At 53.6% G+C, this 27880-nt stretch overlaps 1 protein-coding gene and 1 long non-coding RNA gene across 3 annotated transcripts; both read right to left on the bottom strand.

Annotated features, from left to right (window-relative positions):
* Positions 1-12792: 12792 nt before the first annotated feature.
* On the bottom strand, positions 12793-16789 carry HLX (H2.0 like homeobox). 2 transcript variants are annotated; one of them, XM_084516117.1, is made up of 4 exons: positions 15668-16786; positions 15018-15197; positions 14398-14582; positions 12793-13637 (listed from the first exon to the last, which is right to left on the bottom strand). In XM_084516117.1, the coding sequence occupies exons 1-4, from the start codon at positions 16245-16247 to the stop codon at positions 13299-13301; spliced, it is 1284 nt and encodes a 427-aa protein (XP_084372243.1). In that variant the 5' UTR covers positions 16248-16786; the 3' UTR covers positions 12793-13298. The 2 variants fall into 2 exon arrangements, with proteins under 2 accessions (XP_084372243.1, XP_084372244.1); XM_084516118.1 differs by lacking the exon at positions 15018-15197 and having other exon boundaries at positions 15668-16789.
* Positions 16790-20891: 4102 nt separating this feature from the next.
* On the bottom strand, positions 20892-22533 carry LOC311433359. The gene is made up of 2 exons (XR_014690706.1): positions 22169-22533; positions 20892-21422 (listed from the first exon to the last, which is right to left on the bottom strand). It is a non-coding gene; the product is annotated as an uncharacterized lncRNA (long non-coding RNA).
* Positions 22534-27880: the final 5347 nt, after the last annotated feature.

Below are 27880 nucleotides of genomic sequence, written 5' to 3'. Positions count from 1 at the left end.
CTGGTCTTTTTCAGACTGAAGGGGGCTAAGTAAAAAAGCCACCCTTATTTTCAGTGGCCGTTTTTAATAGAAAGTTCCATGTGACAAAGATAATCAAAGAGCAGGGGTAGCAAGACAGCTCTGGGTGAGGGATGTAGGAGGGAAATTACCACCTGATAACACTGCAGTAAGTTGTTTCTTAATATTTATTGCACTGTGTTGCTCAAGAGCCTGGAAGGCTTTCAGAGAGAGAGCACATCAGCAACAGCAGTGGGGTTTTGTGGCTGGTGGGCAGTGAGGAGGACAGTTATTTCATATTTTAGTGACTAACCAAATGTCGATCAGACCCAGCACTGGTGAAAATGTTTCCAGGGAACAAATGTGCATCTTTGGGCCTCTGGCAGTTTGTTTACATACCAAGAAATAAGCACTTGCTCCTAGCCAAAGAGATCTGAAGGGTTTTCAAATGCAGAAGGCAGAAGCCTGGGACTTCTAATGCAAGTACACATTGCTGATGTACACATAGCCTTGAGGTGAGCTTTATTGCTGGTCTGCACTCAGCTTCAGGGTTCCCCTGAGACCCTATATGTCTATATGGGACATTTCACAGCAAGGCACACACTTCTCCTCTTGTCCTCTGTGCACCATCCCTCCTAAGACTCTGTTTCTGCTTGTCTACTCCTTCAGAAAAAGAAAAAAAAAAAAAAAGAGTTGTGGTTTTCTTCCACCTGTAGTTGCCCTACAACTTAAGGCAGTAACCACTCTTCACCATCACATCCTCTTGGCCTATGAAGATGTTCCATGCCTGCAAGACTATCCTCACCAGTCAGACAGCTAAAGACCTTCCTCCAAACATGGGACACAAGATGCTTTCTGGACCATCCACCCCCACACACCTGTCACAGTCAGTGAGACCAACATCTGAACAGGTCAGCCCCTGTTTGGAGCAGAAAGTAGGTTACCAGAGGGAAACGCTGCATATGGACTGAGCAGGCAAGGAGGGAAAAATACAAAAGGGTACATCTGCTGGTCTGTAGGAAACTCAGACTGGCAGGGCTTCTCTTGGCTTCTGTCCCTGCTAACAGCCCTTGATGTTCCTTGCTCAGCCTTTCTGCAGACATCCATTGTGTACTATCAGTGCACTGCTACAGCAGGAAGTGCAACAACTACCAGTGAGGCACCCTGCAGGAGGCAATGTCCCCTGTGGTTCACACCTCACACCTATCTAGTCCAGCAAGAGCAGCCTGCAGGAAGGCTGCAGCCACACATTGACCAGATGGGCAGGCTGAGACATGCCATGACTTACTAAAGCCTTGACCAGCCAATAGAGTATCCAAGGTTGTGACCTCTGTTCCCAGCTTCCACCCTATCTCCTAACCTTGGACCCCTAGCAGCTGATGGCTAGTGTAAAAATAAAGAGTCACAGGCACCTAGCAAACAGATCTGCAGGGCTTTCGATAGCAAAAGGCAAACATCAAAACTATTTACATAAATCCACCTTGCCAACAGCCATGAGATCTTCCCTTCATCTGAATAATGTGTCCTACATGGAGTCCTTCAATGGTAGGACAAGTTTATAAACACTCGCAGGATAATTTCCAGCAGGGTAGAAACAAATTTGCCAGAGCTGGAAAAATGAATCTGTCATCACAAGATCAGTATTTGGAAGTGAAAGTGTTCAAGTTTAGCTTATAATATTGTTTGCCTTGGCTTCTAGTCTATCACTTTTAACGGATGCTTTGTATTTCAGAGGCATAGAAGTGAAGGAGTGTGTTCTTCCAGTGAGGTTTCAACAAACTTTGGGTTTGGAAACTTCTCACGCAGCCGATCTTTCCATTTTTTACTATGCATGTGTAAAAAATGGCACGATCTCTGTTATTTCAACAGGTGGCTTTTCACTGTAATGTGCTCTGTATGCTGAGCAAGGCTTCATTGCAGTCTTGGAGCAAGGCGTCTCTGAGCAGAGTAAGCTCAGCCCTCATATATTAATGTTGACAGTGCAATCCTGAAATCAAAGTTTTGGTAAAATGATACCAAGCAAACGGATTGACACAGGAAACAAACAAACAAATGTAGTGGCTGAAAGCTAGGGAGATTTGTTTCCCATGCTGAAGTGAAAACAAACTGAATCTGTCCATCAGCAGATGGGAACTAGGAACAATTGTCTCTTAAGAATGCTGAGCTCTGCTGCAGACAGGTTTCATCTCAGTCAAGCACAGGATACCTATCCATATTTCATGTTCCCAAGTGGCAAGAGAAAATAAAATCAATCCTAAAATGTGCAACAGAATGTATGTGTCATTTCATCATCCTGACCTTATTCAGCCAACACCATCTCACCAAGGAACACAAGGATGAGCTCGTTACCTCACATAAACTTTCTACAGCATCTTTGTAGGTGTTTCAGATCAATCTCACATCTCAAGGGACAAAATAGATCTGAAAAAGTAATATATTATACATATTATATTAAACATATGTATATACACATATATATGCATACATATATATATATATCTCTGTTCCCAGAAATAGTTGTTTAACAAAGATGCCTCCTGCCCTTTAGTAAGGCCATTTGAAAGGGAGCACGTCACCCATCAGCCAGAAGAGACAGACATAAGAAAGACGAAGATTAAATAATTGCTCCAGAATATGCATAAAAAGAGGCACGATTGATATCACAAGGAATATTTTAGGAAGATGCTTAAAAAAAAAAAAAAAAAAAAGACACCTATGGACGAAAAATACTCACTTAACCTTTCTTTCCTACAGGGAGGAGCCTAGGCTCTGACTCATTTTTCTGATTACTATTCCACATTAGCCTTTTTAAAGAATGTCATGCAAGGAATCTCACCTGCTGTGCCTTGTGTAAATTGCCCTTAAAATAATCTATCATGCCAAACTGGAAAAAAAAAAAAAAAAAAAAAAAAAAAAAAAGTTAAAAATCGATTAAGCAAATACAATATTTCCCCCCAGCAGGCTTATTGCTATTGCTTTTCATTTTTTTGCTCTGTTTCCTATTCTGCCTCATTCTTTGCAATACAAATAGCAGAACTGGCAAATAATTTGGGAGAGACTTAGGCCTCAGTAAGTCTTGCCCATGGTGCATTAGTGCAGTAAAACTGGTCCAGTGTTGAAAGTTCCCTAGTAGAAACCCCCAGACTTCAGTTACCAGCCTTGGCAAGGCAGTTGGCAGGGCTGGTCCTGACAGTTCTCATTACTGCAGATTCCTGGGCTGTTGGCTTTGGTAAGTCTCATCACAAGGGCAGGGGTCTACACAAAAGCACAAATCCCATCTGGTGGACTTGCCTCAACCTTTACAAAAAGCAAAAGACAGAAGGGAAGAGTGCTCTGTATCTCTCAGGACAGTGCCTGGTTTTATCAGTGGGAACTTTGTGAGCTTGCGCTTGACCACGTTGTACTGTAACCCAACCCCAGTCCTAAACTAACAAGACTGACTGGAGTTTGGGGCTCTATAGGAATTCAGTCAGTGAGGGTTGAGTTTGGAGCAGTCCATGGAGTACTTACTGAACAAGATCCTGGCAGGGCTCAACGTTGCAGCAGCATATCTGCTCCTGGCATCATCCAGCTCACCCTCCCCCCAGCTTCATGGGGATCAACATCCACCAGTATGGGTCCCCGTCTGTGCACTGCCAGTTCCTGTACAGCAGAGGGTCCTCCAACCTGTGTCAGTGTCAAATGAAGCATGGGAAACCCTAAAACAGCTCCCTGTAAATTGGATGGGGAGAGGGAAGGAGAAAACCTGATTATGTCAAGGCAAATGGCCATGTGATATCCAACTCCCTACCTTGCAGTGGCAGCCTGACAGTCTCTGGGTTCAGTGTGACACCAGACAGGGGGGCAGCAAGTCACTAAGCCATGCACAGCAACCTGGCATCGCTGCCATGGGGAGGACAGGCTGGAGAGGTTCCTTTTTGTCGTGCCAAAGGGGTGGCTAGGTCTGGGGATGGGCCATGGAAACGTGGAGTGCTGCTGCAGTGGCACGGGCTGGCTGAGGAGCTCCAGCACTTCAGAAACACACTAAATAAACATGCGGACGAGGGACTGGTAACCACCACTCCAATAGGAAATCTATGCAATGAAAAAGTCATCAGCCTTGCTTTTTTTTATCCATTCCTCTCATTCCTTAGATTGAATTTCTTTCCATGCCATGCTTTCCCACTGCTCAGCACCCCCCCTCCACCTTCCCCCCCCCATCCGTTTCCGTCAGAGCTGCAATATTGGCCACCAGCAAGGCAGAAAAAGCTGATAAAAGATGATGCACCGCTCTCATTATTCCATAGTTTTCTCTCGATGGATTTAGAAAGGTCCCGAATGCAAAGAAAAAATAAATCAGCAGGTAGGAAGAAAGATGCAAAGTGAAATTCAAGATGCTGGAAAGCTGCATTTCTCCGGAGGTCCTACTCTTCCCTCCATCCGGAAGACAGGAAAGAGCAGACTGTTCATGACAGAGGAGAGAAAACTTCTGGGGGTCTTTAGGGGGAACTCAATCAAAGAAATTATTTTCCCACAGACCAGGGCTGAGAAAACCTTAATGGCTTTTTCCTGATTGAAGAATAAATCAACTATTAATTTATGACCTGAAGTGTATATAACAACTCTCCAAATGCTTTCCAGTTCCGTGAGCAGCAGTGCTCGTATCCTTTCTGTTCGACTTTGCTTCTCACCAGCTAGTTCAGCTAACGGGCTAAATATTCCTCACAACGCTTCACCGGCTGTGGGCTTGGAAAAAAAAAAAAAAATCTTAATTAAAAAAAAGGCCGGCCATGTGTTTCCAGCATATATGTGTGCATAGAGATCCACATGTATTAGAGATAAAGCTAAGTGCAAGCACATGGCGTTTGCGTGGAGAAGCCAAGGGACCATGTGCAGGTTATTAGCGAGGGGGGATCCTGCCTGGTGCGAGCCGAGGGGCTCAGCACACCCCACCGGGGCACGCCGCTGGCTGCACCTCTGCCCAGCTGATGGATGGCTCCGGGTCGCTTTGTTTGTTTAAATGGGAGCCAACATGTTAACAGCATTAAGGAGGCAGGCTAAATAATTTGCCGGTCCGGCTATCAAGGCAAGTACGGTCTCGGAAATATATGGGCTGTATTTAAGAAACTGAACCCCGCTGAGCCTTCGTTTGTATATACATAGCGTTTGGGCAGACGGCATAAATTGTAAAATAAGATGACAATATTAGCATCTTCCCTTGGCTTCCCCTTGCCGAAAGAAAACCACAGAGGGAACACCATTCAAGCATTTCCTTTATGCTCATAAGTTAATCAAGGAGCATCAGGGAATAAGACAGTTTTATAGCTTTCCAGTAAAATGCGATACAACTCGCAGGCACTGAGTGATTTTACAGTTACCTTTCCAAAGCGTGGCAAACAGAACAACAACAAGAAGCAACTAAAAAACGCTTGCGCCTCTCTCTCGAAAGTTGCCCAGAAGGTTGCAGGAGAAAATAACGTGGCTGAGATTCCCGAGCCGGCCTCCTGCAGCCAGCAACAACCATCATGAAACCACGGAGCATCTTGAGCAATTTACGAGAGGATCGTGCTCGAAATATTAAGGCGCCGCCACACAAACACACACACCAAAAAAAAAAAAAAAAAGTGATCTCTCTGCTGTTTCAAATTCCGGCTCGATCCTGGAAGGGGTTATTTTTCGTGGTGCTTTTGGCAGAGCTCTGCCGAGCGCCGCTCCGTGCTACGGCCGCAGCAGAAAGGTCCCTCCGAGGGCTCCCTGCCCCGGGAGGGGAGCGGGTTGCGGCGCAGCCCCCCCGGGCTGGACCCCCCGACATCGTCCCTTTTCCAGCTCCAAACTTCACCCTTCCCCAGCCATCCCGGGGGCAGTCCCCAGGTCCTTCCCCAGTGTCCCCCCTTCCAACGCTCGTCTGCGTTTCCTTTCGGCCCCGCTGTGCTCAGCATCCCTGTGGAGGAGCCCCAGGGCTCCCTAAGTTTAGACTGGGAGAGGAGAGGGGCGAAGGGGGAAGCCCGGGGGTGGCCGCAGCTCGGCGGCACCTCCGCCTCCCGCAATCACTACCGCTGCGCTCCGCTCCCAGTCGCCTCCCTGCGCCGTTTATAGCCCAACAAGTTCACAGTTTACACGCAGTAAAACGTCAATATCGCGCTAATGGTCGCGGAGAATAAGGCTCTTCGCAGGGATCCTCATAAAAGCCCTTTATTTAGTTTCAAACATTTTCTCGCAATCAATAAAAGTTGGCCGTTATCTCCCGGCGCATTTAGCGGGGAGGTTTATTGCCTGCCGGGCGGATTAAGGGAGAGACAGGAGTGCACCATACAAGGAAGGGACTCCCGATCCCCTAGATCTGAGGCTCGGGTTCATAAAATATAACCATCCATTACGTTGCCGATATCTGGAGCCAGCAAACATATACAGACTATAAATTGTCGCCGGCGGGGTGCGGGCCGGGCGCGGGCGCGGGGGCTCCGCCCGCCCGCATTCCTCCCCGCGCCGGGGGGCGCCGGGGGGGCTCCCGGCCCATCCATCACCGCCGTTATGACTCTGCGATGCAGCAAATGGGTTGTGTAAAGAGGCAGCGTTTGACAAGGTGGCATGGTTATCCTGTCCAAATGATGCATAATATTAGTATTAGGGCTTAGATCATCGCATGCTTTTAAAATCATCACCGCTAACTAGAGGGGGAGAGAGTGCTGGGGGCTGCAGGGGGCAAAAGTTTCCATGTAGATAATGATTATAGATGGCGGGATTTACGGCGAGGGGTGCGCTCACAAATAAACACGTCTACTGTAGCCGGAGCGAGGGGCCCGATCCGGCCGGGGCCGCTCCCGGGACCGGGGCACCTCGCACCCCCCGGGGCCGTGCCCTTCCCGTCCCACCCGGCCCTGTCCCCAGGGGGTGCTGTCCCCAGAAAGAGGAGACCCCCCTCACCCGCCGGCTGGTGACCGGCCACGGCTCGGACGGTCACGGACACCAGTGGGTGGGGGCGGAGAGGGGCTCTCCGGAGCTGTAGAGGGGGCCACCCAGGCCAACTCCTCCCCACGGGGATCTGCCCTTGCAAAGCAGGGTGGCGAGGGGAATGGCACCGGGATGCCTTCGGGGAGAAGGGGCTGGTTCCGTGCCGCAGCTCTTCTTCCTCTCCCGCTTCCCGGCACCGGGGTCAGGCACCGGCTGGAGGCTCGGGGCTCCCGGCGGGGCTGTCCCGGTCCCGCACGGGTCAGAGCACGCAGCTCTCCCGCCGAAGGATTAAGGGAGGGAGTGCGGGAGCCAAGGCGAGAAGGGCAGAGAACAGCAAGGAGAGCCCCAGCCCTCGCCTCCCCGCCCGGGGCAGCTGGGCAGCGCCGGGCCCCGGCGGGCTGCGGCGTGGAGCAGTTTTTCCAGGGGAAACTGCTCTCGGCTGCCGCTCAAGTCAGCAAACGTAAAGAGGAGAGGAAAAGAGGGGGGGGGGGGCAGAAAGTGCTTCTTCATTTGGCACGCACCGAAGCGCGTCTGCGCCGCCGCCTCGCCGCCCGCACGGCCCGGCACGGCCCGGTACCGGGGCAGGGCCCGCCAGGCGGGACAGCAGAGCCCGGTGACAACGGGGCCGTGAGGAGGGTAAAACCCCAGCTCGGTGTGATTTACCAGCTTTCTCTGACCCGTGAATAGCTGACTTCCGCGGCTGGTGACACATTAGCGGAGAAACGGGGCTAGCGTGATTTGTGGAGCCTGTTTGTCCCCCCGACCCCTCTTTTTGACTGCTTGGCTCAGGAAGCCCTCCATCCCCTCCATCAGCCCCTCCACACCCCCTCCAACACCCCCTCCGCACCCCCAGCGCCCCCATCCCCTCGCCCCCATCCCCGCACGGGTGACCCGGCCGGACAGACCCGTCCCGGTTTGGGCCGCCGAGGGCAGGCAGGGGCTGGGCACGGCGGTGCTGGGGAAGAAGAGCCGACGGTAACGGAGAGGCGGCCTGGGACGAGGCGTAGCTGGAGGGGTGTGATGGCTGGAAACCTTTGATTTGGGGTTTGCCTGGAGAAGGGGGGGGTGGAGGAGGGTGGCCTGGGTTTTTTAAGGCAAGCAGAAATTTGATTATAGCGTACGGCAGAGCTCTGTGATTTGCGGTGAGCGGATTTCATTAACTACGGCCGTTTGAGTCCCGGAAAACCCGCTCGGGCCCGCGGGGCCGGGGACGAAGCTGGCCCCGAGGGCGGGCGGCGAAAGGGGCTCGGCGGCGGCGCCGGCGGCTCCGGGCTGCGGCGGCCGCGGGGCTGGCAAGACCGCGGGGGCTGCTCCGGGACGCCCGGGGCTCGGCTCCCCTCGCAGCCCGCAGGCCACCGGCCCGCAGGAGGAGAGGCCGGATCGTGCCCGGCCCCTGCGCTCGCTCTCGGCGGGGTCCGCGGCGCCCGGGCCCCTCGGTCCCCCTCCGCCCGTGTCACCTGCTGCAGCCGCGGCAGTGGGGGTCGGGGGACTCGCTAACTCCACCGCCGGGGTTACGTGTGGCGCTTCGAGCTCTGCTGGTGCTGCCGGCGGTGGGTAGGGGGTGCCCGGGCCGGGGACGCAGCCCGCCCCCTCGGGGGCTTGGCGCTGCCTGGCGGCCCGCCGGCGCAGGAGTGGAATGGGGTCTAATTGCCGTCAACGAATGTCACCGGCAGAAGGAAAAACAAAAGCTGCCTCCAAGGCTCCCAGAGCAGAATTTGGCAGGGCTCCTAAAGACACCAATTAGCAAAGGCTAAACCCATTAATGAAGTGGCGGCTCTCTGGTTTCAGCCAGGTGGTGCAGATCAGAGCGCCTGTATCTGCAGAGCAGAGCTCCGCTTCCCTCCAGCCAGGACCTCACAGCAAACCTCCACATCAATAATACGCTTAATGGATCTCATTAGGGCCGGGGCCGCGAGTCCCGGCCTAGGAGCAGGGGCGGCGAGGGGAGCGGGGGGCAGCGCACGGCCCGAGCCCCCCAGCCCCGCCGCGGACCAAGGGCTCCCCTCCCACTCTGGGGAGCGATGCCCGGTGCCCAGCGCCCTCCCCGGGTCTCGGGGCTCCCCGGCTGCCCTCCCCGCCCCGAGGGGGGGCTCTGCCGCCGCTCCCCGCGCAGGTACCAAGCGCTCCCCGCTCCCCGGCCGAGCTCGCCGCTTCGCGCTGCACTTGCAAGCGCTTGGTTTTGCACAAACTCGCTTGTGTTGCTTTCCAATCGAGGGGACCATGGCATCGCCTCGCCGGGCTCAGCTCCCCCAGCCTCGATCCCCCCTCCCCAGCGCCTGTGTGTGCCCGGACCCGAGCGCCCCCGGCCCGCCGAGCCCGGAGCATCACCGTCTGTGTGCGGCCGGGGGTCGCAGGGGGGCGGCGGAGAAGTGCGGTCCCGGTCCGACCCGAAGCGCGCCCCCGAGGCAGGGCTCCGGGACGGGAGTGAAGGGTTGTTTGGGGGATTTTTTTTTTGCAAATTGATGTAAAAATAAAAGCGCCCGGTCCTCACCTCTGTAATGCGACAGGGGAGGAACTATTTCCGCTTCAGCTAGGAAAAAAAGCAAAAAGCAAAAAAAGAAAAGCTGGGGTGGGATAAGCCCGGCCGAGGTGAGCTAGAATATTTAGCTAATGGAGGTGGACTGTGAAAGGAGACTTCATATTTCTCTCCTAGGAGTCTCTCCAGGTCCGCAGCCGAGAATACACACAGCAAACGTTGTGCTTGAATTATAGCTGAGGGTTTGCTTTATTTGAATTCACTGGTGTTTATTTAAGAAAGTGAATAAAGGTTTTGTGTAAACAGCCATTATTTCTGATGAGCGCTCAACAGCAATAAGAAGGGGGTGGTTTTTTTAGTCGAGATTGTGGCAAAAGTTGACATTTCGGAGATTGCAGTTTGTCTTGCCGACGCCAGGCAGTCCCGAGGCATGAACTGCAGGGAAAGCTGTGTGTGCGTGTGAGTGTGAAACGGCGATGCCGAGCGAACCGGGGTCTGAAAACAATTATTTTTTAAGACATCAGCTTAAGCCCGACGTTAAAATAAAATAAAAATATTTTCCTAAGGAGCGGGGCTGCTCTCGCCGAGCTAACGAGGAGGGAGCCGAACTCAGGTTTCGCTGCCGCCGCCGCCAGCCCCGAGCCCGTGGGGCTCTGGGGCGGGGGGGGGGAAAGCGGCCCCGACCTGGGGGCACGGTGGGACCCCTCCTTTCCGAGTGGGACCCCAACGCCAGCTCGTTGTCCGGCCCCGCCTGGCCCTTTCTTCACCCTTCCAGTAAATCTCTTGCTTAAAATATTGCATCTTTTTTTTTTTTTTTTCTTTTTTCCTGTTAACGTGACTATTCTTATTTCCGAGGCTGCCTCGAGTCTTTTCGAAGGTGGGAGGTTTCTGGTAAGAAATAGGGCAAGAAGAACAAGATGTCGTTGCACTTGGTAATGTGGGAAATGTGGGATTATTGGGAAGCTTCTCCCCGAGAAGGAGTCGGCAGGACCTGACTCAGACGAGCCCGGCTGCGCATCTGTGCGGCTGTGGACCCAAAGCTCGCAGAAGGGGCTCAGATGACGAGGCGGCCCGAAAAGGCCTCCCGGTTCGTTATTTATTCGATTTCCCACACATGCGAGGCAGGGAGGAGGCAGGGAAACCTCTGTTCTCCGTTCGGCAGAGTGTACCGCTCCCGTTCCTTGCTCTCCCTACAATCGCATATCCGAAATAAGCCCGAAGAAGTTCCGCTGAGCACTCGGAAGTGAAAATCCCGAGAGCCCGGCCGGGACAGCACTGGGCAGTGCCAAGGGAAGCCCCATCCGACCCCTCCCGGGGGACATGGGGGTGTCCGGCCCCAACCCGGGCAGGGGAGAGCCGCTCCGAGACGGCCCCGTTGCGGCGGGTGGGCGCAGCCCCAGGGATTTGGGATCGGCAGGCACAGGTCTGCAAAGTCACAAGGGATTTAGGGGGGAGAAAGGAATCGGCTCGAAGGCGGTGACCACCGATTTTAAGAATCGGGTCAGTGGGGTAATGGGAGACTCTCACAGCGTGATGCTCGGCATTTCTCATTCAGAAATAACCAGCATCAAAATTCTTTCGTGTTATCAGACGTGGAAGAAATAAAGCAAACAAAAAAGGGACTCCCCGGCCTTTTTCGGACCTGATTTTGGGTGGTTATTGTATGGAGGTACGGACAGGTCGACTTCGGCGATGGCTAGCAGTGGAGCTGGCTGCAGTTCCGTTGCTGGTTCGCCTTTTTCCGCGGAGGTTCAGCTTCTTTACCAGCAGCCCCGCGGGACCAGGCGAGCTCCCTTCCCAATCGAGATGGGCACAAATCTCCCCAGCAGCGCATCTTTCCCACAGCTCGTTGTCGCGGTTTTTGCCCGAGGACATGTACAACGGAAGCAATGCGGGACAGAGATTTTTTTTATGTCTTTTTCCTTTTGCAGGGGGGGAGAGGAACAAAATTGCTCCCAGCCTTGCCATTTGGCCGCGGGGCCCTAAGCCTGGAGGGGCAGGGGAGCCCCACTCGCCTTCACCTCCAGTCCTCCGGCCCGAGCCGGAGGGATTTTTAGCTCGTTCATTTGGATCTGAGCATCTTTCCCCGTTACTTAGTTGTTATAGTGTTATTTTTCCCCCCTTTTTGCCGTGTTATCGTAGAATGACTCTCCCTGCTCTCTCCCGGCCGCGGGGTCCAGGAAGGGGGTCCCTCCCGTCATCTGGGGAGACCAGGGCGTTATTTGGAGGCGGCCTTCGCACAGCCAGCCCCGCTCTTAGAGGAGGCGCAGACTCCCCTAGCCCAAGGGAAGAGAAACTCTCCCGACTCGCCTTTCCTTCCCCGTGTGAGCAGAGCCACCCCAGCCCCTCTCTCCCCGACTCCCGAGCCGTGATTTGCCCCGTGCCCGCTCCGCACGGCTGAGCCTCGAGGAAACAAAGCCCCGCGCGTCCGTGAGGCGCATCGCGCTGGTGTGACGGGACAGAAATAGCAGCCTTTCGCTGGACATCTGTCCCACGGCTTCCCTCGCTCTTGGCGGAAGTTACAAATCCCTTGCAGCAAACCCTGCACTGATGTGCACGGCAGCGGCCCCACGAACAGCCGTTTGCTGGGGCTGGAGGCAAGCAGCAGGGCCCACTGCGCGCCTCGCGGCCCCCCAAAAGGTCATGATATCCCCTGAAAAGCCTTCAAGGGGGACTCAAGCTACAAATCCCCTCCAGCTCCTTTCCCCGATGCCGCCCGCTTCCCTGCCGCATCAGGGCTCCCCGAGCACGCTCCCCTTCGCGGGCGCAGCAGAGTTTTGTGCGCAGGCTTCTGAAAATCGCCCTGCCCGCTGTGGCTCTGCGCACTCCTTTACCCCTCGGTTTCCACTCCTATCGGCCCCTTTTCGCCCGCCCCACCAGCACGTCGCCCCTCAGGGGCTGCGCTCATGTCCGTCCCCCCCACCCCCGCGGGTATGACGTCACCGTGGGCTCCCCCGTGACGTCACGGGGCACTGTCGTCCCCCCTCCACCCCTTCGGGCCTGGGGGGTGTTTGGCCACTGGAGGCGAAGCGGAGCGAAATCGGCGCAAAGCCGCGCCCCGCAGCCCCGACCCTCGCGGGCAGCTGGGCAGCCCCGTCCGATCGTGCGTTAAAACCAAGAGCCGCCCATAGGTAAATACACAATACATCGATAAAGTGCGATCGGCTGCTTTCTTGCCCAGTTGCTATTTTGCGTAGTCAAATCCTGTTCTCGTCCTCGCCTCCGTTCGAAAAAGAAGGTGAAAAAATAATTAAAAAAAAAAAAAAAAAGGCGAAGACTGCACCGGGAGTCCTTCCCGGTGAGGAGCAGACAGTGGCTGCCTTTGAGCGAGGCGTAGGAAGCTGGGTCAGCTTCACCAGCCCTCTCCCCTGGTCAACAGACTGACGTGGTTACAAACCATAGCAAACATTTTATTTACAGGAGATATATATATATATATTTATATATTTTGTCAGTGCAGTATTTCTTGGCCGGATTATTCGAAGCAACACGTCGCAACCCACGAGGATGCTGGCAAAATACTTCACATTGTAAATTGGTCGGGGGGAGAGGGAGGAGGGAGTTCAGAGCCACGTTCTCGGAGTCCCTCGCTCGGACCTTCCTGGAGAGGGCGAGGGGCGGGAGACGGAGAATAAAATTAAAAAAAATAATAAAAATTAAAAAAAAAAAAAAAAAGGAGTCCCGCTCTCCTGCGAGCAGCAGCGCCGCAGCTCGCCTCTCGCCCATCGTCCCGGGGCCGGAGCTCCCGCTCCGCAGCCGCTCCGGGTGCGGGTGCGGGGCCCGGCGGGCCCCCGTGCAGCGCTGCGGGGCCGCGGCCGGGCGGCGGAGAGGAGGAGGAGGAGGAGGAGGACATAAATTAGCGCGGGGGGCCGGCGGCGGGGCCGGGCCGCCCCGTCTATAGCGCGCCCCGCGGCTCGGGGCTGGCGGCGGTCGGCGGGGACGGGAGGCCGGGGCTGCCGGGGGGCTTGGCGGCCCCGGCGGGGGGCAGGCTCTGCTCGGCGCCCTCAGTCCTTTCCGTGTCGCTGGGGGCCATGTCGAGGGAGTCGGCGTCGCTGCTGTCGCTGTCGCCGTCGGAGCGGCTGGGGCTGCGCTCGGGCTCCCCCGCGGCGGCGGGCGGCGGGGCGGAGCGCGGGGCCGCCGGCTCCGGCTCCGGCGGCGGCTCCTTGTCCTTCTGGGCTTGCGCCTCCTTGGAGTGCCGCCACTTCATCCGGCGGTTCTGGAACCACACCTTCACCTGCGGCCAGGCCGCGCTCAGACGGGCAGCACGGGACGCGCCCCGCACCGCCCCGCACAACCCCGCACAACCCCGCACAACCCCGCACCGCCCGGCCTTCTCGTCCTCCCCGCAGGCCGGCCCGAGATAGAAAAAGAAAAAAAAAAAAGGTCCACCCGGCCCTCCTCGTCCTCCTCTGCCCCCGCCCTTAGGCGACTAAGGTGGCTTTTTCCTTATTATTTGCGTGTTTCAATACAAAAGGGCCCCCCTTTTTGCTTTGATATATTTTTTTTTCTCTCTCTCTCCCCTTCTACTTCTTCTTCCAGGAAACCAAATCTTGCTCAAGAAACCACAGCGTTATACAACTCCGTGCGCTGCCGGCCCTCAATAGTGGAATCATCGCAGAGTGGCGTTTAATGATTCCGTTTGAAGAAGAGTTTTCACTTCCCCTGAACCGAGGATTTCACAATGCGGGGAGAGATTTAGAGAGAGAAAAAAAAAAAAAAAAAAAAAAAAAAACAAGAGCGAGAGGCATTAAAAATAGTGTGTTCGCCTCTACTTCCTTTGACCCAAGCTGCCTCCTGCCGCGAGTTGCACTGCACCAAAGCGCATCCTGATGCTCGGCCCCGGGCCCTGCCCCCGAGCAGGCCCGTAAAAGAGCAAGGAAGGCAAAAAGCTTTTCTGCACACACTCCCCCCCCCCGCCCCCACAGTGTTCCCCTGAACAAAACTGGAAGTTAGGAACCCGGGAACGCACGAAACACAAGCGAAGCCGCCCTTACTTGAGCATCCGTCAGCCCCAGCATCGCCGCCAGTTGCTTTCTGTCGGGTTTGGTGACGTACTTCTGGATTTCGAAGCGCTTTTCTAAACCTTTCCTCTGCAGGTTGGAAAAAACAGCCCTGGACCAGGAGCGCTTCCTCTTGTAGGTCTGAGGCAGCGTGTCCTTGGTTAGCACCGCATACGGACCTGCGGGGGCAAGGAGACACGGGCCGGGGGGAGGCCCGGTTAGCACCGACGCCGGGACGAGGGGCTCGAAGGAGACAGGGGCAGGGAAGGCCCGAGCCTACGAGTCCTACAAGCAGGCCTGTGGTCCCTCCGACACGAACAGCACGGATTTTAGTCCGTGTTTCCTTCCCCCTCCCCCCTCCCCAGCCCCTTCTCTCCAGGCCCAGGTATTTTTTCTGACTGGCCGGGGGGAACCTCTGTGTCAGGCCCTAGCCGCTCTGCCTCCCCCCACGAAATGCACCAAGCCTGAGCCTCGCTAGAAAAAATAAAATCGTGGGAAAAAAAAAGAAAAAAAGAAAAAGAAAAAAAGAAAAAGTCCTGGCGTTTCCAAGCGCCCGGCGAGTCCCTTCGGGCCCGGGGGCCGCTCCGGGACGGACGGGGGGGGACGGGATGTACCTGGAAAAGTGTCTTGAAACTGGTGCTGAACTGAGCTCCTTGGGGTTGTGTTTAAGGGACCCAGAAGAGCAGAGGCCTCGTTAATGGGGTCTAGAGACGCGAAGAACTGGCTGGCGGAAGGCTGCAAGCTGGGGAGATGAACCCCGCTTTGGCGGCTGGCGGTTAATAAGGAGGTGAGATCTGCGAGCACAGAACAAGCACAGCTCCGTTACACCGCGGTCGAGCCCCCCAGCCCGGCACGCCGCGGGACCCCGGCGGGGCTCGCCCTGCCTCGGCTCGGGGGGCGCGGCGGGGCCCCGGCGCTCGGACATCCTCCCCTCCGGTGGCTGCTCTGTCAGGATGTTTACGCGCTGCGAGGGGAGATGGATGGCAGCGAAAGCCTTTAAAACCGGCCCTGGCGGCCCACGAAAAGCCCCGGCCGGGCCGGGGAGGCCGGCACCCGCCGGTTCAGCTATTTTTACGCTATCGCTATTTTGCGGAGCGGCGCAGCGCGGGACCGGGGGCTGTTTCGGGGGGTTTGGGGGGGGCATTAAAAACTCGTCCTCACACCGCTGACGATTCTCTCGGCCGGTTCGCAAAGGGGGGCGAGCCACGGGGCCCCGCGGCCGCTTAAAGCCCCCCCAAAAGCCGCGCCGAGCCGATTTCTCTACCTCTCAGCGTGTTGCCTTCCTTCACTTTGGGGTCGAACTCCGCCGACAAGATGCGGTCGATGCCGAATTTCAGGTCCTTGCTGGCGGGCGCCGGCGCCGAGCCGTGCGTGTGGCCCCCCGGCACCCGGCCAGGGGCCGGAGCCCCGCCGCCCCCCGCCGCCGCCGCCGCCGCCGCCGGGGAGCGGTGCTGCGGGGGCCGGTGGTGGTGGTGCGGGGGGTGGAAGGCGGCCGAGAGCGGCGAGAGGCGCTGCGGGAAGGCGGCGGCGGATGGGGCGTCGGGGGCCACGACGGGCGTGGGCCGCAGCGGCGAGGCGGCGGCGTGGAAGGGGCCGCCGTGGTGGACGGCGCCCAGCGCCGCCGGCAGCCCGGCCCCGGGGCCGCCGGGCAGGCTCTCGGCAGGGCCGGCCGCCGCCTCGCCGCCGGCGTGGAGGATGTCGGCGATGCAGAAGGACGGCTTCTTGGCCGCGGCGGCGTCCAGAGGGAAGCAGCCTCCGGCGCCGGGCCCCGACGCCGAGCAGTACGCCGCTGACCAGAGGCTGAAGTTGGAGGCGTAGAAGGGGGCCAGGCCGGCCGTGTACATCCTGGCGGCCGCCGAGCACGGGCTCTTCTCCCCGCCGGGGGACGCCGCTCAGCTGCCGGGAGCGCGGCGCGGAGCTGCCCGCCGCCCCGGGAGCATGGGGAGGGATGGCGGGGCGGGAGGCGGCGGCGGCGGCCGGAGCACTTGCCGAAGGGGCAGGAGAAAAAAAAAAATCTAAAAAAATAAAAAAGTCAAAAAGAGCTGAAAAAAAAAAAAAAAAAGGAAGAAGTCCCCAAAACCAACGGCGAGAGGGAGAGCGAGCGGGCGAGCGCGGGAGAGGAGCGGCGCAAACAAAACAAAACAAACCCCCTTCCTCGCACTGGGGAAAAAATCCACCCCTCCCCAAACTTTCTCTGGCAGCCGCTCCCGGCCGCGCCGCAGCCCTCGCTCCCGCCGCCCCCCGGCACAACGCGCCCAATCCGCGCTCCGCGGGGCCGGGACGCGCCGCCCGCAGACACGCCCCGGGCCGGGCCGGGCCGGGCCGAGCCGTGCCGAGCCCTGCTGGGCCGTGCCGAGCCGGGCCGAGCCGGGCCGACTCCCGCAAGTGCCGCGCTCCGTGTGCCCCCGGCCCGCAAGGTGTGCGCCCGTCGGGGAGCGCCCCGAGGGGGAGCCCCCCCGCTGCTCCGCGCAGCGCCTGCCCCCCGCGCCGTGGTTCCCAGCGCGGAGAAACGGAGCCGCAGCCGGAGGCTGGAAATGCTTCCCGGTGCACCACGTTTCCTCCCGGCATAAATGAGCCTCGGCCGGGCGGCAGCGAAGTGGGTGTGCAGTGATCATGCTCGCAACGGACGGATTTGGGGGAGCTCCTGGGCTGCTCGGGGCCCAGGGCGCGTTGGGTCCTGCGTTAGCAGTGGCTAATAAATTGTGTCGTGTCGGCAACCACCTTTTATTGATTTTTTTCTATGCTCTCCACCCGATCTGTTCGCACACCCCTTCCACCGTAAAGACCAGTTCTTAATTTTGTGCAACTTTGACAACCGAATTACCCCAATTTTTTATTTTTATTTATTTATATATATTTTTTTAAGAATACGACCATGAACTATATTCGCTAGAATGTTTTAGGGACAAACATATCAATGCTTATTTCGTGCTTTTTCTTCCCTCCAACGTCCATATCTGTCCCTACCTGACTCCGGGAAAAGAAGAAGAAAACAAAACAAAACAAAACACAACAAAACCTTTTTTTTAAGTCGTAGTTTCCCCAGCTGGGGCCGTGTAAGCCCATTGCTGCCGTTGTGAACAAGCTCCTGGGTCAGACGATTGCAGGTTTGTTTTGGTTTTGTTTCAAAAAATACTTTTTTTTTTTTTTTTTACATGGCTTCTAAAATTCGGAGCCTTTTCCAAGGAACCGCCAGAAAGCCAAACTATTTTCCTTTCGCCAGGTATGAAGATGTAGATTTTGGGGGGATATTGAAACCACCTGTAATCGAGCGTGAGCACATTTCTAAGCCAAATGCCAGCGTGTCCGTGGGCACGTGTAAAGGCGAAGCCCGTCCCTCAGGAAAGCCCAGGCACGGCTTTGGTTTGGTTTGTTTTTTGTTAGCAATATTAAACCGAAAAATAACGAGGCGACGGCTTGCCAAGACGTGTCCGAAAACAAGGTGAAAGAAAGGGTAGGTTAGCTTTGAACTTTTCCTGCCTCGACAGGGGAAGCCACTTTTCCTTGCGTCTCCCATCCCATCTCCCCTTACTCCCCTTGTGCAGATGACCCCAAAGCGGCTCTGCTGGTTTCAAACCGGATCAAACGACTCCGCTTTCACTTGCGTTTCCACGGCGAGGCGAAGCCGTGCCACCGGCCCGCTGCACGGAAGGGCAACGAACTGCGCCGTTCCCACCGCGCCCCAGCTGCGCATCGCCAAATTCCCATTGCCGGTGCCACCGCTGCTGCTGTCGCTGTCACACCACCCCGGGGATGCTCTCCAGGGCGGGAAAAAAAAGGTGTTCGGGTGGTATTTTTATATTTTTCCCCTCGTTTTTTTTCCCAAGAGTTTATTTCAGAGCCCCCCGCGGGCAGGTGCGCGCCGCCTCGGGACCCGCGCATCTTCCGCGGCCCCGTCTTGCTCCCCCCGCGGCCTCCCCGGGCAGGGCCGAGCCTTCTCCCCGGAGGCCCCGAGGGCCTCCCCGCTCCCTTCCCCGGGCCCGGGGCTCGCAGGGCTCCGCGGCAATGACAACGGCGGCGCCTCCTCCCCGAGCAAGGAGCGAGAAGGCTGCAGGAAACCCGGGGCTCGCTGCAGCCCAGGTCATCTCCTGTTTTTTTTGAGAGGTTCCAACCCGGACTAAATGAGCGGATGTGCCTGCGAGATTTGTCCTAAAATAGAAGCGGCTTCAGTATTTTAGGATACAGCAGAAATCCTTATTTCTTCCGGAGAAAAACTTCATAATGAGCGCGAGCACTTCCCTTTTCAATATTTGTGCAACTTTATCTCGACCAGCAAGTTGCTTTGGTGACGCAAATCCGCCCTTGTGTATTGCAACTACAAAAATAAATGCAAGGAAATCAATTCCCTTCTAGCAATGAAAACATAAATATACAGCTGCGACTTTCCCCTTTAATCTTGCTTTCCGAGGGACTCGAGAAGGAGGCGAATGAACTGTGCAGGCTGGAGAGATGCTTTTTTTTTTTTGAATAGAGTCTCGAAGGACTTTTTTTTTTTTTTTTTTCTCTCCCTACGAGGCCGACAAAGGAGAGGTGGAAAAGAGTTATTCGAGTTTCTTGCGGAGATAGACGGGCTAACCCCGAGGCGCTGCTGCAGCCCGCCGGCCCCGGGCCGGGAGCATCCCGGAGAGGGGGGCGGCTGCGGAGGGGCCTGGCTAGGCTGCCCACGGGCTGCTCCTGCCCCTCGGAGCTCCTCGGCCCATCCCTGGCTCTCCCTGGCTCTCCCCATACAGCTTTTATGTTCATAGAGGTCGTTCTGTTTCTACCTCTACCTATACATTTTATATTAAAGTATATTTATGCGCATCTCTAATATATAAAACACCACTCTCCCTATACGTAGGAGCTTTTTTTAATCGCCTCCATCTCGTTGTAGCGCTGTTCCCGGTGCGGCCGCCCCGATGCTGCGGGGACCCCGCTCTGTGCAGCGCCGAGCGCCCGCGGGCCCCGGGCCCCAAAGGCCGGGCTCTGTCGCCACCTGCCGAGGCGGACAGCACTTCGGGGACAGCCGGGAGCCTCGCACCGGTGGCCGGGTTTGGTCCGGAGGGCCACGAGGGGGATCAGCTGGGCCTGAGCGCTTGCAGCACCGGGGAGAGGTCTCGGGGCGCACCAGCAGGGATCCTTGGTTGGAATTCAATCCATTGGGCATGATAGAGGTGCTCTGAAGCAAAATCACATTCGCCCAAAACACTGTGTAGTCCCAAAGGTCCCTTCAGATGGAGGGAGCACTCACAAACCCTCACTTCCCTCTCTCCCCATCTGCCTAGCTCAAAGTCCTGACATGTAAGAGGGCACTGCATCTTTCCACAACCATGTTTACAGGGAAAGGAGTGACCTTTCCTTCCTTTCCTTTCCTTCCTTTTTTTTTTTTTTTTTTTTCTTTTTTCCTTTTTTCCATGAAAAGCTGCAGATACATAAATCTTTGGGGAAAAAAAAAAAAAGCCAGGGTAATAAATAGCAGCTGGAAAGCAGAATCACTCTGCAGCCACAGGAAAGGAGGCTGCGTTCTGAGGAGCAGCAGGGTCAGGACAGTCCCTTCTTTGGGGTTTCCTTGGGGTTAGATCAGGCAGATCTTGCTCCGTCTGTTGTTTTTTGGGAAGCCCATTTTTAGGCATCTGATGCTGGGCAGGCAGCTGGGCACTGCGAGCTTGCAGTGCTGTAATGGTTTAAGCTGCTTGAGGTTGAAGTGCCAAACACTTGCACTTGCTTCATCCCTGCCTGCCTGCTCCCATCCCTGGGGATGTCAATCTGCGGAAGATTAACTCTACCTGGAAGAAAAGGCCTTCTGCTGTCACATTTCCCAAACTCTCTTCTTTGGCATCACAGATACCATAGGTTTCTCCACCTTTACACTGCAGCCAGACCATAAACTGCCTGAAGATTTTCACAGCGATTTTCCAGGCCACACAAGCGTAGAGGTCTGAAGAGAGCCATTCTGCAATTAACCTCTGGTAGCTGATTAAAGGTGACACAATGTGCAGCAGTGCTGACTTACTGTGCTCCTGTGCAGCTGCTGGGGAGAGAAGCGTTTGCATGCACACCCATGTCTAGGTCTAACCGGAGAATTTCCATTCCCATAGAGGGTCATCCCCTGATGGTTTTGTCAGAGGAACCCCATCCATTTTTCCCCAGACCCAAGCTGGGTTGTGCAGTAATGCATTAGGCCGATGGCCCCTGCAGCAACAGTACCTTAAAGTCACTGTGCAGAAAAGCCAGTCAGCATCTAAGAAGGAAACACTAATAACGGCATAGAAATGCTTTAAATAAGAAACAGTTTCCACCTTCCTGACAACATCGGTCAAAAATGTGGGGAAACTGGAAATAAAGCTATCAGAATTCAGGCATATAAAAAGCAAAGTCAACTAATGAAGGAACACAATGTTCTAGAAGAACTCTGTGAAATTCACCTGGATCTGAGAATAGTTACTATGCTTCTTCCAGCCCTCCTTTCATGTTCTGAGTGGGCTTGAACACAGTGGGTACCAGCCTGGTGAGCTTAAAACCAATTCATTCTTTATTAGGAGCATATATAAAATCCCAGCAGAACAAAGCCATCACAACCCTTAAAAAAATAATAACAAAAATCCCAATTTAATCCCTTTGGCCCAAGGGAGATGCTTTCTTTCCCATGGCAGGCACCGCCATAGCCCTGGGATGCTGCCTGCAGAAAGAGCTCTTGCTCTGCACATTCAGCGAATGGAAACAAAACCGGAGCAGGCATGGTCGATGGAGCATGGCAGCACACGAGGGAAGTCATTTCCTACTGATACCTCTAACACATCATTTTATAACTCGATGCCTGTGGTCTGGTTAGCCTTATCTTAGCCAAAACACTGTAGCAGTCATAAAGCATACTTCGCTTTTACTCCTGCACAAAAACATTGCCATGGGGTTTTGGCTATTTGTCCTGCAGCGGTGAATTCCAAAGGTTTGTTATCTTCGGCGTCTACGGTCACTGTCCTCTTCTTGTTTTGCTGTCTCATGTCTCAGCTGGCTTCTCAAAGCACTCGCTCATCCTGCAACTGTGAAACAGAGAGTGAAGAAAAAAAAAAAAAAAAGAAAAAGGAAAGTCTGGCCAGTTTTTCCTTTCATTTGTCACCGTGACTAACCCAAATGTTTACCCTTGACCCCAGACGTATAGAAGCTTTTCCAGGCCAAGAAATTCTCCTTTTCCCAGCTAAACCATCCGTTTCACTGAGGCCAGCGCTAACGCGAGCCCCGCCACGCACAGCCCAGCCGAGCAGCGCCAGCACGGGCGGCGAGCCCTGCCCATCGCTAACCGAGCAGCACCCTCTAGTGCACGCCGACAACGAGATCTGCAACAACAGCAGACCCTGGGGCTACGATCAGCCTCCGTGTGTGGCTGCTGGGGGGGAGATCAGCTGCAGGGGTTTTCTCTTCCCAGCTTTCCCAGGTTTCCTTCTCTAGGATCACCTCCGTGTGCCCGTGAGATGCTGGATGTTAGCTGGGTCCCCAGCAAACCCAGGCGGCTTTTCTTTCATTATTAATTTCCATGGTTCGCATCATTTTTTGGGGGGTGTTAGAAGGAGGGAGAACACGAAGGACACGCTTGTGGCAGACCCCCAGCAGGGGGTTCGTCCGTTCCTGGATGCAGAGGCAAAGTAGCAGTGCTGTGTCATGCCCCAGATCCCAGTGACCAAACGTACATCGAGGGATTTTATGAAAACACAGAGCTCCCCTCTCACGCTAAAAATAACCGTGAGTAAGCAGCTGCTTGAGATTTTGGAAAAATTAAAAATAAACATACCTGCTTAACCAGAGGTGGAAATTTTGTCTAGCGTTTCAAGGCTAGTGCTTCCTTTCGTTGAGACCTCGGACTGGGCTGTGGCACTTAGCCGAGGAAAGGGAATTAATCCCTCCAAGGTGACGCTGGGGCTGAGGAGCCAGCGTGCGCCCACGCAAACCCTGGGGTGAGAGCGCTGGCCCCACGCGCTGCGACAGCCAAGAGCCACAGCCTTGGGAAAAGCCGGCGAGGCACCAGGGCTAATGAGCTATGCAGCGGTTTCACCTACCCCTAACGCTTCTGTGCTTTAATGCACCAGGCACCATCCCTCGCACACCCATGGCAGCATGGGAATAAGGCAGCAAGGCTGTGCCCAGGGCTGTAGCACTGCCCCAACACAGCGGAGCAGCCCAGCTCCGCTCCCTGCCACCTCCATGGGCTGGGCAGCCCTTTCTCTGCACCACATCTGGATACGGCCCTGCTGGAGTGGGAAGGGAAGGGCTTACAGTGTCTGTAAAAAGTAAAAACCCCCAAACCCATAGTGTTGGAGAGAAGAAACAGCTCTCCACCTTCTCGGTCTCTCTACACTGTGTTTTACTATTCTCTTCAAATGAAGCAAACACCATTATTTCCCGTTAGGTGTTCCTGGTGCAGGAGTATTTCATTGAAAAATGGTTCTTTAATGCTAATGGGAATTATGCTCCTAGCATGATTTATATTAATAAGGCATGTGCAGTTCCTTAGTACATTCAGACCCAGATGGGAAATAGGATTCTTTTCTATTTTTTTTTTTTGTCCTTCCCCACACATCTGATGAAGTGCTCCGAGCATACAATTTAACAAGCTATTCTCCTCTGGCCTTACAGATGAAAAATAGTCCGTTGTGTCGACTCCTCAGATGCCTATTTTTACACCTTCTGTTTGTTCTTAGTTTGACGTTGTTAATCACAGTCCCACCAAAGCCCTATTGTTCAGCTCTTCAAGAAGAATGTTGTTATATTGACTGTTTGTGCGTCAGCCCAGCTCTCTCTGGAGCTGCACTTGGATGAAATTAGATAATTTCCATTAGTAGAACATGCATTATTAGTCCCCAATGCCAAATTGAAAAGAGAGCCAAGATTACTATTTCTGGCCGTGTTCACCTCAGGAAGGAACCTTCTCAGCTTTAATGGGATTTTGCTATTGTTGGTTGCCTTCTGTTTGACACCGTGCCAGTGGGGTTGAAAACTGTTTAGAAAGCTGCATGAAATATAATAGAGCCCAAGCCATTTGCTGCAGCACATTCCAGCGTGATGTTTATTTTGAAAAAAAAAAAAAAAAAAAAAAAAAAAAAGGAAAAAAATTATTGTCCTTGGCAGAAAAAAAATCCCACTAACTTGACTCTCAGAACATACGTTTCTTGTTGCTCTTGTGTTTTCAAAAATTGCTGCCAGTATTGGTATATTAGGCACAGAGGTGATAAGTCTAATAATATTTATAATGATTTACATGACTTGGAGAAGTGGTTTACAGGCACAGGCTGCATCATTATGACAGGAAAATAAGCCAAGGGGTGCCAGATCAGATCCCAAAGAAAAAGGCTGAGACCACATTTATCAATATAATATGCATCTTCATCTCCTGCAGCTCCATTTTCTCATCTGTAAAATGGGGTCAAGAGCACATCTCAGCTACCCAAAGGATTTTGGAGAACACACTCTCTGTACCCTGTCATGGTGGGTGCTGGGGTCTTCACCCCACCAAGGCAGCCTTCATCCCCTTCACTCCTTCCTTTCCTCTTCTGGATCCCTCACCATGACCTCCCCTGCATCTCAGGCTGCCGCTCCTTGAACACCAGTGTGGGAGTGGAGATGGCAGAGTGAACTCTTGCTCAGCCCTGAACTCCCCCCAGGTCTATTTTTCCTCCATATAGTACTGTTTTGTTCTATGAATGCAGTCTTAAAATAATTATTAATGAAAGCAGAGTTGACTTTGGAGCAAAAGTTTCCGGTTACTTGGCATTTCCAACTTGTAAGCTATCTAAGGGTAGTGAAATGCGGTACATTTTTTGGATGAGATCAGGATCCAAAAACACATTTTCCCTCCAGGCTCCTTCAGAGCTCAGAGCCAGACCCACCTTTACCGGACCCTTGTCTATTCAAACCCATAAGAAGCTGAGCAAGTAGAACAAAGTTACCCATCTTTAGGAAAATAACTACAGCGAACAATCTTCAAAGCCTTTGGACAAGGATCCACTCCACAATGCAGAGTTATCATCGGGCTCTAAACCAGAGTGCTCTTTGGTTTACATTAACCTATTGTTTGTTTCTATTTTAACCCACAAACACTGACTGATTGCAGAGCCTTGGCTTCGAACCATCCACCGAATAATTAAAAATACAGCAGACAGCAGCCAACATGCTTCCTCCGCACAAAGCTGCTCCCCTACCTGCCTGCCTGGAGCTGCTCCATCAGGAAAACCACCCCAGCAGCCTGCAGAAAAGCATGCACCTCCCCAGACCCCGTGGTTTTGCCAGCCCCAGCAGCCAGCCCCCCTGGGCACGTTGAGGTGAGGCTTGTGGGTGTCCGAGAGAGGTGTTCAGATGGAGCTCGGGTCCCTGTTTTCATAGCTGCTCCAACAACACCCACCCCGCAACAAGCTCCGGAGCTGACTCAACAAGCAAAACGTTCACAAACCGGAGGTCAGGCAGAAAATAATCTGTGTTTACAAGGCTGGGGGAGCTCATCTGCACCCTGGCTATCTCCTCACATGGAGCATTTGTCTTCTCACCGACCTTTTTATTTTTTTCCTCTTCATGCTGTGAAATGTTCATTGTCTCCCGCTAAGGCGATTTTGATAAGGATCTTGCTGAGAGCGGCTTTTAGGAAAACCCATTGCTCTGAAAAGGAACCAACCATTGTAGAGACAGCACTTCAAAGTTATAGCAGTATCTTGTTTTTCTGTACCAAATAAATAAATAAAGTGAAGATGAACAATGTGTTTCCATTTACGGAGGAGTGTGGGAAAATCCAGGTCTCATCAGACTGGAAAGCAGAGCAGTGTATGCTGACTAAGAGACTGGAAATAGTGCGGCTGTCAATTGAAGGAATTTGGGGTTGAATAATATCGCGGAGCAGGGCGGTGCCATTGGGGGCAAGCAGGAACCCTGGCCCCAAACCTGCTCCTTTGAACTCTGGAGGATTCACACGAGAAAACACACGGCCTCGGCTGGACACCTCTGGTCGAAGGGGAGTGCAGGTTGTGTCCAGCACAGCCCACTGTCAGGATGGTGGTGGTGGTGGGACACCAATGATGTGGCCCCATCCTGCACCCCAAATTCATCATCACCATCAACTTCTCAGCCAGCCAGAAACCAGGGATGCTTGAAGTGTCCTTTAATGTTTTCTCCTATGCATAATTGCCCTATTTTTTTTTCTTAGCTAGTGATGAAGGGAGAAAATGCAGGAGAGATCCCATCCTTTGGTGCTTTGGGACTTGGTGCTGTTTTAATAATAATAAAAACAAAATATTGAGAAAAAAACTGCAGTATATCAGCATGTTTTTAAGGTTGGTGGGAAAAAAAAGACCTTCTGGTCCCAGTGGTATCAGTAAGGACAACGTCTATTGGGCTCCAGTTCTTAAAAAAAATCTGAGTCATGCAGAGAGCGCTCAGCTCAGGGAACTCATGGCTGGGGAGGGGAAAAAAGCTCCTCGTCTAGTGTCTCATCAGAACCTCATCAAAATTAGCATGTCTTTGGAAATGTGTTCTCTAATGAGATGAGTGCTGCTTGCCCAGGAGGAGAGGGAATATAAGGGGAGGAGAGGAAGGGACATTTCACCTCCAACTCACTCCAAACTTGCTAAATTCACCCCTGCATTTGCCGAAGGGAAGAACTAGACATCACACTCCACCTGGCAAGATAGTTTTTTCCCCTAGCCTTCAAAGGCTGGAAAATGGGTGTCTGCACTGCAGGAATTTTTCTGAATAGGTGATGACAGTTACAACTTTATTCCTTTTTCCACAATTTTAAGGAGATTTAAGTGAGTGTCCCAATCTGTACTACTCACAGAAAGGTTGCTTTGCAAAGATGGGTGCAGGCAGAGACCCTCCCATACCTGTGGGGAGGGTGGGCTAGGTGCACATATATGTACATGCACATGCACATACCTACGTGCACGTGTGGGCACAAAGCAGCACCACACAGGCATGCACACGCTGCCTGGAAAACGGAAGGGGGACAAGGAATAGGGAGGAATGGATTCAGATATTTTTCTCTTTTCCAGAAATGAGCTTCTTTGAAGGTTGGGAACAACACAGAGCAATGCCATACAGAAGAAGGGATCTGTCTGCATTACCTGTTTGAGTGGATTACTCTAGATCCCACTGTGGACTCTCCCATCTCTGGAGGAAGCAACAGTCACGGCAAGAGCTCGCCCTCTAGGCGATGCTCCAGAGAAGCCACCTGTATCTTGCTCCAGGATACCTGAGAAGGGAAAAAAGCAGCCCCATGCCCTTCTAAATAGCATCCACTTCTCAGGGCAGTCATATGATGTATGATCAACCATAATGTTGCTTTTAGTTACATGGATAAATGAGGTCAGATTCTCCTGACATTGCACAATTTAGGAGCTCGTTCCTCAGGTTCAGGATCAATGTTGGTGTCTTGATCCACCCCAACTACAAGCAAGCAAGGATTTATTTTGCTTCTTCACTACAAAGATTTTCCCTGAGAATCACAGAATCACAGAATTTTCTAGGTTGGAAGAGACCTCAAGGTCATCGAGTCCAACCTCTGACCTAACACTAACAGTCCCCACTAAACCATTTCCCTAAGCAATACATCTAAACGTCTTTTAAAGACCTCCAGGGATGGTGACTCCACCACTTCCCTGGGCACATCCCATTTCGGGGGTTTTCAGCAAAACTGGGAGGTGTCCAGTTTTTTTTTGTTTGTTTGTTTGCATGTCACCCATACGCAGGCATATGATGGAGTCCCCCAAGGCTGGGATCTAGATTTACAGCCCCAGAAATGAGCCTGACTAGAATTTCACTTTGGACCCATCTCTCCAAACACACTGCAAATCTCTCCGTAACAAGAAAACGAGAAACACTTTATAACCCTTCTATTCATGTCTGCTCCGCCAAATTTAAACACACATTTAAAAAATAAATAGGGCATGGGTGATGTGCAGGAATAGCTTGCTGCTTCTCTTTTTCTTTTTTTTTTTTTTTCTTTTTTTCTTTTTTTTTTTTTTTCAAGTCAGTGAAACAGCCTTAAAGAGGCCCCCTTGAACAAGCACTGTTCATTTATTTTTCTTGGAAGCTTCCAGTGTCCTTAACTCCTTTTAGACACATGAGAGGTGAATGATTAAGTCGAAGCCATTATCTTTGCATAGAACATCTCTGCTGGCAGCTGGCCAAGCAGAGAGGAAAAGTGAAATGCAATAAAACCCGCTGGAGCTATTGTGTCTGAGCAGATCCTGCGGCAAGCTGCTGGGAAGCCTGGCCGAGTTGAAAAGAGGTCTCTGGGTGGGGATCGGTAATGAGGCAGGGCACCGTTTGGAGGAGCGCTTTTCTCGCCAGAAATAAGAGCATATAAATAACTTCTACGAGACGAAGCCAGCCCTCATTTAAACAGGTGCCACTTGGCCAGCTTTGCCACTTGCCTGCGGGTCCAACAGTCTTGTGCCCCAGGCCAGCTAGCCACCCCCTGCTCTCTGCCACCCCTCAAAGATCATGAAATAAATTAAGCTTA

Source organism: Aythya ferina (assembly GCF_964211825.1).
Source record: "Aythya ferina genome assembly, chromosome: 3".
In the NCBI taxonomy this organism is placed as follows: Eukaryota; Metazoa; Chordata; class Aves; order Anseriformes; family Anatidae; genus Aythya; species Aythya ferina.
Note: the sequence above shows the minus strand (reverse complement) of the source record. Positions and strands in the feature narration are given on the sequence as shown.

Bases quoted from the DNA above. Each gene is read 5' to 3' on its own strand.
- HLX (XM_084516117.1), bottom strand. From the start codon at position 16,247: ATGTACACGGCCGGCCTGGCCCCCTTCTACGCCTCCAACTTCAGCCTC. The intron at 15,198-15,667 runs GTAGAGAAATCG...CTGTGCTCGCAG, and splicing joins GGAAGGCAACACGCTGAGAG to ATCTCACCTCCTTATTAACC. The intron at 13,638-14,397 runs GTAAGGGCGGCT...GCCTGGCCGCAG, and splicing joins TGGGGCTGACGGATGCTCAA to GTGAAGGTGTGGTTCCAGAA.